This window comes from Glandiceps talaboti, chromosome 9, assembly GCF_964340395.1.
Source record: "Glandiceps talaboti chromosome 9, keGlaTala1.1, whole genome shotgun sequence".
Lineage (NCBI taxonomy): Eukaryota > Metazoa > Hemichordata > Enteropneusta > Spengelidae > Glandiceps > Glandiceps talaboti.
The window spans coordinates 746,758-768,475 of record NC_135557.1 but is presented as its reverse complement, the minus strand read 5'-3'; the positions used below and the strand labels follow the sequence as shown (position 1 = coordinate 768,475).

At 37.0% G+C, this 21,718-nt stretch overlaps 1 protein-coding gene across 1 annotated transcript in view; it reads right to left on the bottom strand.

The window, feature by feature from the left end:
* LOC144440420 (coiled-coil domain-containing protein 191-like) overlaps positions 1 to 21,718 on the bottom strand; it is a 125,151-nt gene that overhangs the window by 58,938 nt on the left and 44,495 nt on the right. Inside the window, exon 5 of the mRNA XM_078129792.1 lies at positions 5,864 to 5,965. Coding sequence (XP_077985918.1) covers positions 5,864 to 5,965 — 102 coding nt within the window. The remainder of the gene's footprint in view (positions 1 to 5,863; positions 5,966 to 21,718) is intronic.

Sequence of the window (21,718 nt, the reverse complement as noted above, 5' to 3'; positions counted from 1 at the left end):
AACGATAAGTTCAACGATAAGTGCATAGTGCGATCATTGTAAACAACATGAGTTGTAGAGACTGCCTTGTGTTGTTTATTGCTGTGTACGTTCATGCGTTCGAGAAATAAGCGAAGATGTCTTCTCAGATCTCATGCATGTTAACAATTTCACTCGTCGTCGCGTCGTGATGCCCAGTTTAACTTTTATTTCGACAAGCCACGCAACACGCTCGACGTTGACATGTCGACCAACGTGAATTCATGTGTTTTCTATTCGTACAAATTCTGAATTCAGTCACACCAGTTGTTACCTCTTTCGCTGTTGTGGACCATGGGTGTATTACTATTAGCGAGGGACATGTTGTATGGTTTTTCTCTACTCCCGTTTGCCCCTGACATTAAACGTCTCTTCTCAAATAATGGTAGTTTGTCGACATAGTACAGCCATGGTTCTACTTCCATGGTACAGCAAATAGCCTACACGGCGGAGAACCACCGCCGGTTTCAGTATGAGTAAACGGCAAATAACTAATTTCTTTTCTCCGGCTAGTAAGCCAGGTAGGAGTGATGGAAATGGTGAACAACCCGCTAATGAAAAAAATAATATCGCAACGAGACCGCAGGCAAATTCTGCCTTCCGAAATACTTTCCACGCAAGGCCTTTCGTTGTTATGGCGGCAAATTTGCACTTCCGTATGTGATCTGTGCACTGTGTGCATGTCTGTAGTACTGTACATGTAACAATATCAGTATTTATCAAATCTCGTATCGTCTTTACTTTAATTTATTTGAACTGAACAATCTTCAGAGGAATAAGTGTGGCGTAGACATTCACTGGTAAAAAAGTCAAAAATGATTCACGCAATAGTCAACTTCCAAACACTTACGGCACTCAGTGGTGAAATGACCCAATATATGTTATCAATTTCACATCGCACATCAGTCGTCTGCTATGAAATATTTCAGTAAACCAAACGAAAAAAAAATCCTACCGAACACTAATTGTACGTAATTACGTGATGTTGAGAACTAGCTGCATTTATTTGCAGATTAATTACGTGACACCATCTGACTTGCACATGTAAAACGGGACGGGTTCCCCCAGTCACCCCATTACTTTTCCGAGTACATTCACATTCAGTCTCAGTAAAAAACTTCAAGATGGAAATATCGTAAAATTAAAACCCGAGGACAAGTACCTAAAACGTAGACATCAATAGCAACTTTTACACAAACCATATATTCACAGATACATGTACCTCCAATGCTCACAGCGTTTGAACTTATATGGCTGTGATGCTCATATGTCGGCCAAAATGTACCGTTAAAACTTATAATCGGGAGTTAATACAAAGGAAATCCACAAAATCTGAAGAGAATATTTACGCAAATTACTGTGCTATCTCGGCAACAACTTCTTTGATAGCAGTTTCCGTAAATACGGTGGCGAAGACATCGTGTGCTAAACATAAGGTATCTTTTCAGATCGTAACGAAAACGTATCTCACACGTGTTAAATTTTGGGCAATATGTGGTTGAATAGCAAATTAACGAGTCTTGTTCTCCTAATAATATTTCGCGTAAGTTTGGCTCTGCAATTCGACAGGAAAACCTAAAAGTAGCAACATTTTGAAACGGCGTTTTCACCGTGACCTCGGCCATTTGCGTTACCGTTGGAGAAATTGTAGCGATTGCTTCCAGTCAAACATCGGAACGGAAAAAGGTACAAAAACAAAGGAAAGAACCCCAAAATCACAGTACACGCTACAGTTATTGCAGTTAGTATAAGACATAGTTTGAGTGAACCACATAAATGTTACATGGGAGGATGATTCATTGAAGGGATGATGTGGTGTGGTACATCAATAATAATAACAATATTTATGATTCGTTGCCGACTTCAATGTTTTTTTAATACATTGGTGGTTCTGAATAAAGATTAGCAAGCTTACCAAAGTGTGATAGTAAAGATGAGTATATAAATACAAACGTGTTTATGCCAACTTATAACCAGTACATGAAATGGTTTTTTCCGGACAAAGTTTTATGACTTCACCCATGGTGCTACACACCACTATCCTAATAAACAAGAAAGGCCTAAGTACGCGGCGACATCAGTTTACAATACATGTATGAACATGTGGCTCGGTAATTGTCGATCGAACTCTCAATATTGCGCACTAATTAGCTGGCAACATGGTAATTTGCTGACCGGGGAAATTAGTGCGATGACTGCAATACACCGATTGAGGGCGCTTACACCGGCGTAAAGCGTTCACACCTACAACTGAGTACAAGCTAATCCTTTCCTCCGGAGGATCTCCGGAGCTGAATCAACCAAAACCTCCGCAGTAAAATAATCCACAGATTCTCCGGAGTCGACCATTCACACACGCAAATTACCTCCGGAGTTAATTTAAGTCACTGATTCTCCGGAGGATAGGTCCTAGTGTGAACGGAGTATATAATGTTTGGATAGGAGCAGACTACAGTGTTTGGATAGGAGCAGACTACAATGTGTGGAAAGGAGTACACTATAATGTTTGGACAGGAGCAGACTACAATGTTTGGATAGGAGCAGACTACAATGTTTGGACAGGAGCAGACTACAATGTTTGGATAGGAGCAGACTACAATGTTTGGATAGGAGCAGACTACAATGTTTGGACAAGAGCAGACTACAATGTTTGGATAGGAGCAGACAACAAATAATCAAGTCCAAGTAATATTTGTAAACATCAAAACTTGGACGTATGCCAACAGAATCAGCCATTAGCTAAGGAAGTGGGGTTTCTTATCTTTCTTATCACTTAATAATGTTTGTTGGCAATATTTACAAATGTGATAAAGCACTTTTACATAACACATCAGGAAAAGCTATAACACATTGGGCAAAGCTAAGCTCAATGTCATATCAGTTGTACTGACCCATTATCAGGGACATTGCAAATAGCTTTAGAGATGCAAACAATTTTTATGACACCCGACTTGCTGGCTCACCAAGTCGGGAAAGTCGCACTTGAACCGCTAATGGCAAGTATCCATCATGTTTTAGATATGCTAGTTTGATGTCTAGACCAATCAAATCTCTAGATGTCCACTATCAATATACTGGTATAATATAATATGGTGATAAAACCAAAATCACATTTAAACTGAATGCCTTCCATAAGAGTAGTCTTGCAATTTCATTATTTATGCAAGAAATTTAGCTCTACATCTGTGATTTTTCAAGTCCCAGTGAACGTTACTTGTCCAAAATGTTGTTTAAATGCCAGCTTCCTATTCTAAACACAGGAAAGCTTGCCATCCTCGTCTTCAGTCGGTTTTCGTGATCCCCTACATACCCAGGATATGTACTAACGTTTCCACGGCAAATAATAAACAAAATTCAAACCCTCATAACATTGCTATTATGCACCAGAAAGTTTACATACTTCACGGTAAGCATTGAAACAGTTTAACAACTTTAATATAGTGAAGTGATACGGTATTACTGCCCTACTTCTCCCTGGGTAAAGTGTATACATTCCTGTTTCGACCAAGATTGACAGACACACCATTAGCTCTGGATGTACATGCTATAAGGTGCGACACGTGTAAGATATGTCGAACCTTGTAGCATATACATCCAGAGTTAATGCAACATCTGCTCCAAGTCCTATAATTTTCTGCTTCCAACTTTTATCAACTTTGTAACATATAGTATTTGCCGCACAAACACCACCATCTGCATATGCATGTTGAACTTCCTTCTGTCCCATTAAATTCACCACGAGTTTACAAGTCGGTTTGTCTACTCATTGCATCATGCATGTAGACTATTTCACACTCCTGCATAGCTCTATCAGTGTCGCCGTCAATTAAAATAGAAATATATTTAGCTTCGTTTCTGATGTTGTTAGCTTAGTCATTCCTGATTCATCCAGCAATTGTTCTGATCATCTCTGGGCATTTGTGAGACATTGTCTGTCTTCATATGTTTGATATTTACATACATTGGAGTCAGAGTATGTCAGTCAGGATATTTCATCTACACTGCGACATATAAATCACTTGCAAATTTGACCTTCAAAAATACGCCACTGTTTGGCTGTTGCTATGGTCATGGTCATGGTTGCTAGGGACATTTGCATACATTTTATGATTGTTTACTCCAATGCTTGCAAGATGATGTTGTTGTTTCACCAAAATATAATTTTATTTGGCTGTTCCTAAGGGTGTGGTCTTGGTGGCTAGGCATATTGGCATACACTTTTTGAATGTTTGTTCACTTGCCTAAAAAGAATCCCTGTTGTTATCTTTCAGAAATACACAACCATTTGGCTGTTGCTGTGGGGTGGTCATGGTTGCTAAGGGTATTTACGTATATTTTTTGAATGTTTACTCAAATGCCTATAAGGGAGCCATCATTATTTACAACCTGGGGGGGGGGGGGGGGTCGGAGGAATTGCTTCAGAAATCCACAAAATTTTGAGTAGCCCGCCCTTTCACTCCCAAGTTTTTGAGTGACCCCCCCATAAACAAGTCATTGAGAATGACATAGTCCCCGCTATGATTGGGTTTTAAGGAATTATCACTACTCTGATCACGCAACAACACTTGTGAACCTAAATCAAACAGACTTAGATATGTTGTGTCTGCTTGTTGGACATGGAACATGCCTACAACAATAAAGGATGGGTCGGGTATGGGGGATCGTATCACGACAAAAATGGATATGCACATGTATGTCATAGAACACTGTCCTAATACCAACTTTGAAGGAGATCTGTTCAAGAATGTCTGAGTTATGGCTTTGGACATAGAAAAATTGCAAACAAAATGGCTGCCAGGCGGCCATATTGGATTGTATCACAACAACAATGAATATGCACATGTATGACATAGAACACTGTCCTAATACCAACTTTGAATGAGATCTGTTCAAGCATGTCTGAGTTATGGCTTTGGAGATGGAAAATTCGCAAACAAAACGGCTGCCAGGCAGCCATATTGGATCGTATCACGATGAAAATGGATATGCACATGTATGTCATAGAACACTGTCCTAATACCAACTGTGAATGAGATCTATTCAAGCATGTCTGAGTTATGGCTTTGGACATGGAAAATTCACAAACAAAATGGCTGCTAGGCGGCCATATTGGATCGTATCACGACAACAATGAATATGCACATGTATGTCATAGAACACTGTCCTAATACCAACTTTGAATAAGATCTGTTCAAGCATGTCTGAGTTAAGGCTTTAGACAGGGAAAATTTGCAAACAAAATGGCTGCTAGGCGGCCATATTGGATTGTATCATGAAACAAATTGACGTGCTATTGTATGTTGCCCCTGTACCAAGTTGGAAAAAAATCGGTCCAGGCATCTCCAAGAAACAGCTGCGGATGGACGGACGGACGGACGGACGGAGGGACGAACAGACGCACGGACAGACGGAACCCAATCCATAAGTCCACGTCCCGGACTTCGTCCAGCGGGGACTAATGAAACCAAAAACATTATAACAAAGCCAAAAAATTAAAAAAAATTAAAAAATAAATATTATGCTATTTGCAGTGCTACTAGTCAGTGTATAACAGTAGTCAGTGTGTATATAGATCTATCTTACTAATGATCATATGTTCACACAGGCGATTATCTTTCAACATGTAAAAGTCCATGAATTTGACAATGACACACATACAGAATGCCATGGCAACTGTAAGATCATAGTCTCATTATCATAATTTAAACATAGTACACAACCAAACCAAAAGAGGGTAACACTTCCATAAATTAGACATCAAACTTGCAGAAATATAATGGCACTTAGCTGTTACATATGATATCTTTTGACCACTGACTGAAAGGATGCAAATACCTCCACTTGCCTGTTTTGCTAATCTTTTCTGTTCTCTAATTTTCTCCATCTTCGCTTTCTTTTCCAACTCTTCTTCTTGTTTCATCTTCTCCTCTTGCTCTCGTATCTTTATCTATATAAGCAAATAAAGGTTATAATACAAGTACTGCCTCAAATATCTCTATCAAGACCATTGACAAGACAACATTAATAAACATTGACTACTAGTAGCAAAACATTAACTACTCTTATAGACACTGACTACTCTTATAGACACTGACTACTCATACACACTGACTACTCTTATAGACACTGAGTACTCTTATAGACACTGACTACTCTTATAGACACTGACTACTCTTATAGACACTGACTACTCTTATAGACACTGACTACTCTTATAGACACTGACTACTCTTATACACACTGACTACTCTTATAGACACTGACTACTCTTATAGACACTGACTACTCTTATAGACACTGACTACTCTTATACACACTGACTACTCTTATAGACACTGACTACTCTTATAGACACTGACTACTCTTATACACACTGACTACTCTTATAGACACTGACTACTCTTATAGACACTGACTACTCTTATAGACACTGACTACTCTTATACACACTGACTACTCTTATACACACTGACTACTCTTATAGACACTAACTAATCTTATAGACACTGACTACTCTTATAGACACTGACTACTCTTATACACACTGACTAATCTTATACACACTGACTACTCTTATAGACACTGACTACTCTTATAGACAATGACTACTCTTATAGACACTGACTACTCTTATACACACTGACTACTCTTATAGACACTGACTACTCTTATAGACAATGACTACTCTTATAGACACTGACTAATCTTATACACACTGACTACTCTTATAGACACTGACTACTCTTATAGACAATGACTACTCTTATGGACACTGAATACTCTTATAGACACTGACTACTCTTATAGACACTGACTAATCTTATACACACTGACTACTCTTATAGACACTGACTACTCTTATAGACACTGACTACTCTTATAGACACTGACTAATCTTATACACACTGACTACTCTTATAGACACTGACTACTCTTATAGACACTGACTACTCTTATACACAATGACTACTCTTATACACACTGACTACTCTTATAGACACTGACTACTCTTATAGACACTGACTACTCTTATATACACTGACTACTCTTATAGACACTGACTACTCTTATAGACACTGACTACTCTTATATACACTGACTACTCTTATACACACTGACTACTCTTATACACACTGACTACTCTTATACACACTGACTACTCTTATAGACACTGACTACTCTTATAGACACTGACTACTCTTATAGCCACTGACTACTCTTATAGACACTGACTACTCTTATAGACACTGACTACTCTTATACACACTGACTACTCTTATTCACAATGACTACTCTTATACACAATGACTACTCTTATACACACTGACTACTCTTATAGACACTGACTACTCTTATAGACACTGACTACTCTTATACACACTGACTACTCTTATACACACTGACTACTCTTATACACACTGACTACTCTTATACACAATGACTACTCTTATACACACTGACTACTCTTATAGACACTGACTACTCTTATAGACACTGACTAATCTTATACACACTGACTACTCTTATAGCCACTGACTACTCTTATAGACACTGACTACTCTTATACACACTGACTACTCTTATAGACACTGACTACTCTTATAGACACTGACTACTCTTATAGACACTGACTACTCTTATAGACACTGACTACTCTTATAGCCACTGACTACTCATAGACACTGACTACTCTTATAGACACTGACTACTCTTATAGACACTGACTACTCTTATAGACACTGTCTACTCTTATAGACACGGACTACTCTTATACACACTGACTACTCTTATAGACACTGACTACTTATAGACACTGACTACTCTTATAGACTCTGACTACTCTTATAGACTGACTACTCTTATACACACTGACTACTCTTATACACACTGACTACTCTTATAGACACTGACTACTCTTATAGACACTGACTACTTATAGACACTGACTACTCTTATACACAATGACTACTCTTATAGACACTGACTACTCTTATAGACACTGACTACTCTTATAGACACTGACTACTCTTATAGACACTGACTACTCTTATAGACACTGACTACTCTTATAGACACTGACTACTCTTATAGACACTGACTACTCTTATAGACACTGACTACTCTTATACACACTGACTACTCTTATACACACTAACTACTCTTATAGACACTGACTACTCTTATAGACACTGACTACTCTTATTCACACTGACTACTCTTATAGACACTGACTACTCTTATACACACTGACTACTCTTATAGACAATGACTACTCTTATAGACACTGACTACTCTTATACACACTGACTAATCTTATAGACACTGACTACTCTTATAGCCACTGACTACTCTTATAGACACTGACTACTCTTATAGACACTGACTACTCTTATAGACACTGACTACTCTTATACACACTGACTACTCTTATAGACACTGACTACTCTTATACACACTGACAACTCTTATAGACACTGACTACTCTTATAGACACTGACTACTCTTATAGACACTGACTACTCTTATACACACTGACTACTCTTATAGACACTGACTACTCTTATACACACTGACTAATCTTATAGACACTGACTACTCTTATAGCCACTAACTACTCTTATAGACACTGACTACTCTTATACACACTGACTAATCTTATAGACACTGACTACTCTTATAGACACTGACTACTCTTATAGACACTGACTACTCTTATAGACACTGACTACTCTTATTCCCACTGACTACTCTTATAGACACTGACTACTCTTATAGACACTGACTACTCTTATTCACACTGACTACTCTTATAGACACTGACTACTCTTATAGACACTGACTAATCTTATACACACTGACTACTCTTATAGACACTGACTACTTATAAACACTGACTACTCTTATACACACTGACTAATCTTATACACACTGACTACTCTTATAGACACTGACTACTCTTATAGACACTGACTACTCTTATAGACAATGACTACTCTTATAGACACTGACTACTCTTATAGACACTGACTACTCTTATAGCCACTGACTACTCTTATAGACACTGACTACTCATAGACACTGACTACTCTTATAGACACTGACTACTCTTCTAGACACTGACTACTCTTATAGACACTGACTACTCTTATAGACACTGACTACTCTTATAGACAATGACTACTCTTATAGACACTGACTACTTATAGACACTGACTACTCTTATACACACTGACTACTCTTATAGACACTGACTACTCATAGACACTGACTACTCTTATAGACACTGACTACTCTTATAGACACTGACTACTCTTATACACACTGACTACTCTTATAGACACTGACTACTCTTATAGACAATGACTACTCTTATAGACACTGACTACTCATAGACACTGACTACTCTTATACACACTGACTACTCTTATAGACACTGACTACTCTTATAGACACTGACTACTCTTATAGACAATGACTACTCTTATAGACACTGACTACTCATAGACACTGACTACTCTTATACACACTGACTACTCTTATAGACACTGACTACTCTTATAGACACTGACTACTCTTATAGACACTGACTACTCTTATACACACTGACTACTCTTATAGACACTAACTACTCTTATTGACAATGACTACTCTTATACATACTGACTACTCTTATATACACTGACTACTCTTATAGACACTGACTACTCTTATAGACACTGACTACTCTTATAGACACTGACTACTCTTATAGACACTGACTACTCTTATAGACACTGACTAATCTTATACACACTGACTACTCTTATAGCCACTGACTACTCTTATAGACACTGACTACTCATAGACACTGACTACTCTTATAGACACTGACTACTCTTATACACACTGACTACTCTTATAGACACTGATTACTCTTATAGACAATGACTACTCTTATAGACACTGACTAATCTTATACACACTGACTACTCTTATAGACACTGACTACTCTTATAGACAATGACTACTCTTATGGACACTGAATACTCTTATAGACACTGACTACTCTTATAGACACTGACTAATCTTATACACACTGACTACTCTTATAGACACTGACTACTCTTATAGACACTGAGTACTCTTATAGACACTGACTAATCTTATACACACTGACTACTCTTATAGACACTGACTACTCTTATAGACACTGACTACTCTTATAGACACTGACTACTCTTATATACACTGACTACTCTTATACACACTGACTACTCTTATACACACTGACTACTCTTATACACACTGACTACTCTTATAGACACTGACTACTCTTATAGACACTGACTACTCTTATAGCCACTGACTACTCTTATAGACACTGACTACTCTTATAGACACTGACTACTCTTATACACACTGACTACTCTTATTCACAATGACTACTCTTATACACAATGACTACTCTTATACACACTGACTACTCTTATAGACACTGACTACTCTTATAGACACTGACTACTCTTATACACACTGACTACTCTTATAGACACTGACTACTCTTATAGACACTGACTACTCTTATAGACACTGACTACTCTTATAGACACTGACTACTCTTATACACACTGACTACTCTTATTCACAATGACTACTCTTATACACAATGACTACTCTTATACACACTGACTACTCTTATACACACTGACTACTCTTATACACACTAACTAATCTTATACACACTGACTACTCTAATACACACTGACTACTCTTATACACACTGACTACTCTTATAGACACTGACTAATCTTATACACACTGACTACTCTTATAGCCACTGACTACTCTTATAGACACTGACTACTCTTATACACACTGACTACTCTTATAGACACTGACTACTCTTATAGACACTGACTACTCTTATAGACACTGACTACTCTTATAGACACTGACTACTCATAGACACTGACTACTCATAGACACTGACTACTCTTATAGACACTGACTACTCTTATAGACACTGACTACTCTTATAGACACTGTCTACTCTTATAGACACGGACTACTCTTATACACACTGACTACTCTTATAGACACTGACTACTTATAGACACTGACTACTCTTATAGACACTGACTACTCTTATAGACTGACTACTCTTATACACACTGACTACTCTTATACACACTGACTACTCTTATAGACACTGACTACTCTTATAGACACTGACTACTTATAGACACTGACTACTCTTATACACAATGACTACTCTTATAGACACTGACTACTCTTATAGACACTGACTACTCTTATAGACACTGACTACTCTTATAGACACTGACTACTCTTATAGACACTGACTACTCTTATAGACACTGACTACTCTTATAGACACTGACTACTCTTATACACACTAACTACTCTTATAGACACTGACTACTCTTATAGACACTGACTACTCTTATTCACACTGACTACTCTTATAGACACTGACTACTCTTATACACACTGACTACTCTTATAGACAATGACTACTCTTATAGACACTGACTACTCTTATACACACTGACTAATCTTATAGACACTGACTACTCTTATAGCCACTAACTACTCTTATAGACACTGACTATTTATAGACACTGACTACTCTTATACACACTGACTACTCTTAGACACTGACTACTCTTATACACACTGACTACTCTTATAGACACTGACTACTCTTATAGACACTGACTACTCTTATAGACACAGACTACTCTTATACACACTGACTACTCTTATAGACACTGACTACTCTTATAGACACTGACTACTCTTATACACACTGACTAATCTTATAGACACTGACTACTCTTATAGCCACTAACTACTCTTATAGACACTGACTACTCTTATACACACTGACTAATCTTATAGACACTGACTACTCTTATACACACTGACTACTCTTATAGACACCGACTACTCTTATAGACACTGACTACTCTTATTCACACTGACTACTCTTATAGACACTGACTACTCTTATAGACACTGACTACTCTTATTCACACTGACTACTCTTATAGACACTGACTACTCTTATAGACACTGACTAATCTTATACACACTGACTACTCTTATAGACACTGACTACTTATAAACACTGACTACTCTTATACACACTGACTAATCTTATACACATTGACTACTCTTATAGACACTGACTACTCTTATAGACACTGACTACTCTTATAGACAATGACTACTCTTATAGACACTGACTACTCTTATAGACACTGACTACTCTTATAGCCACTGACTACTCTTATAGACACTGACTACTCATAGACACTGACTACTCTTATAGACACTGACTACTCTTATAGACACTGACTACTCTTATACACACTGACTACTCTTATAGACACTGACTACTCTTATAGACAATGACTACTCTTATAGACACTGACTACTTATAGACACTGACTACTCTTATACACACTGACTAATCTTATAGACACTGACTACTCATAGACACTGACTACTCTTATAGACACTGACTACTCTTATAGACACTGACTACTCTTATACACACTGACTACTCTTATAGACACTGACTACTCTTATAGACATTGACTACTCTTATAGACACTGACTACTTATAGACACTGACTACTCTTATAGACACTGACTACTCTTATACACACTGACTACTCTTATACACACTGACTACTCTTATAGACACTGACTACTCTTATAGACACTGACTACTCTTATACACACTGACTACTCTTATAGACACTGACTACTCTTATAGACACTGACTACTCTTATAGACACTGACTACTCTTATACACACTGACTACTCTTATACACACTGACTACTCTTATAGACACTAACTAATCTTATAGACACTGACTACTCTTATAGACACTGACTACTCTTATACACACTGACTAATCTTATACACACTGACTAATCTTATACACACTGACTACTCTTATAGACACTGACTACTCTTATAGACAATGACTACTCTTATAGACACTGACTACTCTTATACACACTGACTACTCTTATAGACACTGACTACTCTTATAGACAATGACTACTCTTATAGACACTGACTAATCTTATACACACTGACTACTCTTATAGACACTGACTACTCTTATAGACAATGACTACTCTTATGGACACTGAATACTCTTATAGACACTGACTACTCTTATAGACACTGACTAATCTTATACACACTGACTACTCTTATAGACACTGACTACTCTTATAGACACTGACTACTCTTATAGACACTGACTAATCTTATACACACTGACTACTCTTATAGACACTGACTACTCTTATAGACACTGACTACTCTTATACACAATGACTACTCTTATACACACTGACTACTCTTATAGACACTGACTACTCTTATAGACAATGACTACTCTTATAGACACTGACTACTCTTATACACACTGACTACTCTTATAGACACTGACTACTCTTATAGACAATGACTACTCTTATACACACTGACTACTCTTATACACACTGACTACTCTTATACACACTGACTACTCTTATAGACACTGACTACTCTTATAGACACTGACTACTCTTATAGCCACTGACTACTCTTATAGACACTGACTACTCTTATAGACACTGACTACTCTTATACACACTGACTACTCTTATTCACAATGACTACTCTTATACACAATGACTACTCTTATACACACTGACTACTCTTATAGACACTGACTACTCTTATAGACACTGACTACTCTTATACACACTGACTACTCTTATAGCCACTGACTACTCTTATACACAATGACTACTCTTATACACACTGACTACTCTTATAGACACTGACTACTCTTATAGACACTGACTAATCTTATACACACTGACTACTCTTATAGCCACTGACTACTCTTATAGACACTGACTACTCTTATACACACTGACTACTCTTATAGACACTGACTACTCTTATAGACACTGACTACTCTTATAGCCACTGACTACTCTTATAGACACTGACTACTCTTATAGACACTGTCTACTCTTATAGACACGGACTACTCTTATACACACTGACTACTCTTATAGACACTGACTACTTATAGACACTGACTACTCTTATAGCCACTAACTACTCTTATAGACACTGACTACTCTTATAGACACTGACTACTCTTATTCACACTGACTACTCTTATAGACACTGACTACTCTTATACACACTGACTACTCTTATAGACAATGACTACTCTTATAGACACTGACTACTCTTATACACACTGACTAATCTTATAGACACTGACTACTCTTATAGCCACTAACTACTCTTATAGACACTGACTATTTATAGACACTGACTACTCTTATACACACTGACTACTCTTAGACACTGACTACTCTTATACACACTGACTACTCTTATAGACACTGACTACTCTTATAGACACTGACTACTCTTATAGACACAGACTACTCTTATACACACTGACTACTCTTATAGACACTGACTACTCTTATAGACACTGACTACTCTTATACACACTGACTAATCTTATAGACACTGACTACTCTTATAGCCACTAACTACTCTTATAGACACTGACTACTCTTATACACACTGACTAATCTTATAGACACTGACTACTCTTATACACACTGACTACTCTTATAGACACCGACTACTCTTATAGACACTGACTACTCTTATTCACACTGACTACTCTTATAGACACTGACTACTCTTATAGACACTGACTACTCTTATTCACACTGACTACTCTTATAGACACTGACTACTCTTATAGACACTGACTAATCTTATACACACTGACTACTCTTATAGACACTGACTACTTATAAACACTGACTACTCTTATACACACTGACTAATCTTATACACATTGACTACTCTTATAGACACTGACTACTCTTATAGACACTGACTACTCTTATAGACAATGACTACTCTTATAGACACTGACTACTCTTATAGACACTGACTACTCTTATAGCCACTGACTACTCTTATAGACACTGACTACTCATAGACACTGACTACTCTTATAGACACTGACTACTCTTATAGACACTGACTACTCTTATACACACTGACTACTCTTATAGACACTGACTACTCTTATAGACAATGACTACTCTTATAGACACTGACTACTTATAGACACTGACTACTCTTATACACACTGACTAATCTTATAGACACTGACTACTCATAGACACTGACTACTCTTATAGACACTGACTACTCTTATAGACACTGACTACTCTTATACACACTGACTACTCTTATAGACACTGACTACTCTTATAGACATTGACTACTCTTATAGACACTGACTACTTATAGACACTGACTACTCTTATAGACACTGACTACTCTTATACACACTGACTACTCTTATACACACTGACTACTCTTATAGACACTGACTACTCTTATAGACACTGACTACTCTTATACACACTGACTACTCTTATAGACACTGACTACTCTTATAGACACTGACTACTCTTATAGACACTGACTACTCTTATACACACTGACTACTCTTATACACACTGACTACTCTTATAGACACTAACTAATCTTATAGACACTGACTACTCTTATAGACACTGACTACTCTTATACACACTGACTAATCTTATACACACTGACTAATCTTATACACACTGACTACTCTTGTAGACACTGACTACTCTTATAGACAATGACTACTCTTATAGACACTGACTACTCTTATACACACTGACTACTCTTATAGACACTGACTACTCTTATAGACAATGACTACTCTTATAGACACTGACTAATCTTATACACACTGACTACTCTTATAGACACTGACTACTCTTATAGACAATGACTACTCTTATGGACACTGAATACTCTTATAGACACTGACTACTCTTATAGACACTGACTAATCTTATACACACTGACTACTCTTATAGACACTGACTACTCTTATAGACACTGACTACTCTTATAGACACTGACTAATCTTATACACACTGACTACTCTTATAGACACTGACTACTCTTATAGACACTGACTACTCTTATACACAATGACTACTCTTATACACACTGACTACTCTTATAGACACTGACTACTCTTATAGACACTGACTACTCTTATATACACTGACTACTCTTATAGACACTGACTACTCTTATAGACACTGACTACTCTTATATACACTGACTACTCTTATACACACTGACTACTCTTATACACACTGACTACTCTTATACACACTGACTACTCTTATAGACACTGACTACTCTTATAGACACTGACTACTCTTATAGCCACTGACTACTCTTATAGACACTGACTACTCTTATAGACACTGACTACTCTTATACACACTGACTACTCTTATTCACAATGACTACTCTTATACACAATGACTACTCTTATACACACTGACTACTCTTATAGACACTGACTACTCTTATAGACACTGACTACTCTTATACACACTGACTACTCTTATAGCCACTGACTACTCTTATACACAATGACTACTCTTATACACACTGACTACTCTTATAGACACTGACTACTCTTATAGACACTGACTAATCTTATACACACTGACTACTCTTATAGCCACTGACTACTCTTATAGACACTGACTACTCTTATACACACTGACTACTCTTATAGACACTGACTACTCTTATAGACACTGACTACTCTTATAGCCACTGACTACTCTTATAGACACTGACTACTCTTATAGACACTGTCTACTCTTATAGACACGGACTACTCTTATACACACTGACTACTCTTATAGACACTGACTACTTATAGACACTGACTACTCTTATAGCCACTAACTACTCTTATAGACACTGACTACTCTTATACACACTGACTACTCTTATAGACACTGACTACTCTTATAGACACTGACTACTCATAGACACTGACTACTCTTATAGACACTGACTACTCTTCTAGACACTGACTACTCTTATAGACACTGACTACTCTTATAGACACTGACTACTCTTATAGACAATGACTACTCTTATAGACACTGACTACTTATAGACACTGACTACTCTTATACACACTGACTACTCTTATAGACACTGACTACTCATAGACACTGACTACTCTTATAGACACTGACTACTCTTATAGACACTGACTACTCTTATACACACTGACTACTCTTATAGACACTGACTACTCTTATAGACAATGACTACTCTTATAGACACTGACTACTCATAGACACTGACTACTCTTATACACACTGACTACTCTTATAGACACTGACTACTCTTATAGACACTGACTACTCTTATAGACAATGACTACTCTTATAGACACTGACTACTCATAGACACTGACTACTCTTATACACACTGACTACTCTTATAGACACTGACTACTCTTATAGACACTGACTACTCTTATAGACACTGACTACTCTTATACACACTGACTACTCTTATAGACACTAACTACTCTTATTGACAATGACTACTCTTATACATACTGACTACTCTTATATACACTGACTACTCTTATAGACACTGACTACTCTTATAGACACTGACTACTCTTATAGACACTGACTACTCTTATAGACACTGACTACTCTTATACACACTGACTAATCTTATACACACTGACTACTCTTATAGCCACTGACTACTCTTATAGACACTGACTACTCATAGACACTGACTACTCTTATAGACACTGACTACTCTTATACACACTGACTACTCTTATAGACACTGATTACTCTTATAGACAATGACTACTCTTATAGACACTGACTAATCTTATACACACTGACTACTCTTATAGACACTGACTACTCTTATAGACAATGACTACTCTTATGGACACTGAATACTCTTATAGACACTGACTACTCTTATAGACACTGACTAATCTTATACACACTGACTACTCTTATAGACACTGACTACTCTTATAGACACTGACTACTCTTATAGACACTGACTAATCTTATACACACTGACTACTCTTATAGACACTGACTACTCTTATAGACACTGACTACTCTTATAGACACTGACTACTCTTATATACACTGACTACTCTTATACACACTGACTACTCTTATACACACTGACTACTCTTATACACACTGACTACTCTTATAGACACTGACTACTCTTATAGACACTGACTACTCTTATAGCCACTGACTACTCTTATAGACACTGACTACTCTTATAGACACTGACTACTCTTATACACACTGACTACTCTTATTCACAATGACTACTCTTATACACAATGACTACTCTTATACACACTGACTACTCTTATACACAATGACTAATCTTATACACACTGACTACTCTAATACACACTGACTACTCTTATACACAATGACTACTCTTATACACACTGACTACTCTTATAAACACTGACTACTCTTATAGACACTGACTAATCTTATACACACTGACTACTCTTATAGCCACTGACTACTCTTATAGACACTGACTACTCTTATACACACTGACTACTCTTATAGACACTGACTACTCTTATAGACACTGACTACTCTTATAGACACTGACTACTCTTATAGACACTGACTACTCTTATAGACACTGACTACTCATAGACACTGACTACTCATAGACACTGACTACTCTTATAGACACTGACTACTCTTATAGACACTGACTACTCTTATAGACACTGTCTACTCTTATAGACACGGACTACTCTTATACACACTGACTACTCTTATAGACACTGACTACTTATAGACACTGACTACTCTTATAGACACTGACTACTCTTATAGACTGACTACTCTTATACACACTGACTACTCTTATACACACTGACTACTCTTATAGACACTGACTACTCTTATAGACACTGACTACTTATAGACACTGACTACTCTTATACACAATGACTACTCTTATAGACACTGACTACTCTTATAGACACTGACTACTCTTATAGACACTGACTACTCTTATAGACACTGACTACTCTTATAGACACTGACTACTCTTATAGACACTGACTACTCTTATAGACACTGACTACTCTTATACACACTAACTACTCTTATAGACACTGACTACTCTTATAGACACTGACTACTCTTATTCACACTGACTACTCTTATAGACACTGACTACTCTTATACACACTGACTACTCTTATAGACAATGACTACTCTTATAGACACTGACTACTCTTATACACACTGACTAATCTTATAGACACTGACTACTCTTATAGCCACTAACTACTCTTATAGACACTGACTATTTATAGACACTGACTACTCTTATACACACTGACTACTCTTAGACACTGACTACTCTTATACACACTGACTACTCTTATAGACACTGACTACTCTTATAGACACTGACTACTCTTATAGACACAGACTACTCTTATACACACTGACTACTCTTATAGACACTGACTACTCTTATAGACACTGACTACTCTTATACACACTGACTAATCTTATAGACACTGACTACTCTTATAGCCACTAACTACTCTTATAGACACTGACTACTCTTATACACACTGACTAATCTTATAGACACTGACTACTCTTATACACACTGACTACTCTTATAGACACCGACTACTCTTATAGACACTGACTACTCTTATTCACACTGACTACTCTTATAGACACTGACTACTCTTATAGACACTGACTACTCTTATTCACACTGACTACTCTTATAGACACTGACTACTCTTATAGACACTGACTAATCTTATACACACTGACTACTCTTATAGACACTGACTACTTATAAACACTGACTACTCTTATACACACTGACTAATCTTATACACATTGACTACTCTTATAGACACTGACTACTCTTATAGACACTGACTACTCTTATAGACAATGACTACTCTTATAGACACTGACTACTCTTATAGACACTGACTACTCTTATAGCCACTGACTACTCTTATAGACACTGACTACTCATAGACACTGACTACTCTTATAGACACTGACTACTCTTATAGACACTGACTACTCTTATACACACTGACTACTCTTATAGACACTGACTACTCTTATAGACAATGACTACTCTTATAGACACTGACTACTTATAGACACTGACTACTCTTATACACACTGACTAATCTTATAGACACTGACTACTCATAGACACTGACTACTCTTATAGACACTGACTACTCTTATAGACACTGACTACTCTTATACACACTGACTACTCTTATAGACACTGACTACTCTTATAGACATTGACTACTCTTATAGACACTGACTACTTATAGACACTGACTACTCTTATAGACACTGACTACTCTTATACACACTGACTACTCTTATACACACTGACTACTCTTATAGACACTGACTACTCTTATAGACAATGACTACTCTTATACACACTGACTACTCTTATAGACACTGACTACTCTTATAGACACTGACTACTCTTATAGACACTGACTACTCTTATACACACTGACTACTCTTATACACACTGACTACTCTTATAGACACTAACTAATCTTATAGACACTGACTACTCTTATAGACACTGACTACTCTTATACACACTGACTAATCTTATACACACTGACTAATCTTATACACACTGACTACTCTTATAGACACTGACTACTCTTATAGACAATGACTACTCTTATAGACACTGACTACTCTTATACACACTGACTACTCTTATAGACACTGACTACTCTTATAGACAATGACTACTCTTATAGACACTGACTAATCTTATACACACTGACTACTCTTATAGACACTGACTACTCTTATAGACAATGACTACTCTTATGGACACTGAATACTCTTATAGACACTGACTACTCTTATAGACACTGACTAATCTTATACACACTGACTACTCTTATAGACACTGACTACTCTTATAGACACTGACTACTCTTATAGACACTGACTAATCTTATACACACTGACTACTCTTATAGACACTGACTACTCTTATAGACACTGACTACTCTTATACACAATGACTACTCTTATACACACTGACTACTCTTATAGACACTGACTACTCTTATAGACACTGTTTACTCTTATATACACTGACTACTCTTATAGACACTGACTACTCTTATAGACACTGACTACTCTTATATACACTGACTACTCTTATACACACTGACTACTCTTATACACACTGACTACTCTTATACACACTGACTACTCTTATAGACACTGACTACTCTTATAGACACTGACTACTCTTATAGCCACTGACTACTCTTATAGACACTGACTACTCTTATAGACACTGACTACTCTTATACACACTGACTACTCTTATTCACAATGACTACTCTTATACACAATGACTACTCTTATACACACTGACTACTCTTATAGACACTGACTACTCTTATAGACACTGACTACTCTTATTCACACTGACTACTCTTATAGCCACTGACTACTCTTATACACAATGACTACTCTTATACACACTGACTACTCTTATAGACACTGACTACTCTTATAGACACTGACTAATCTTATACACACTGACTACTCTTATAGCCACTGACTACTCTTATAGACACTGACTACTCTTATACACACTGACTACTCTTATAGACACTGACTACTCTTATAGAC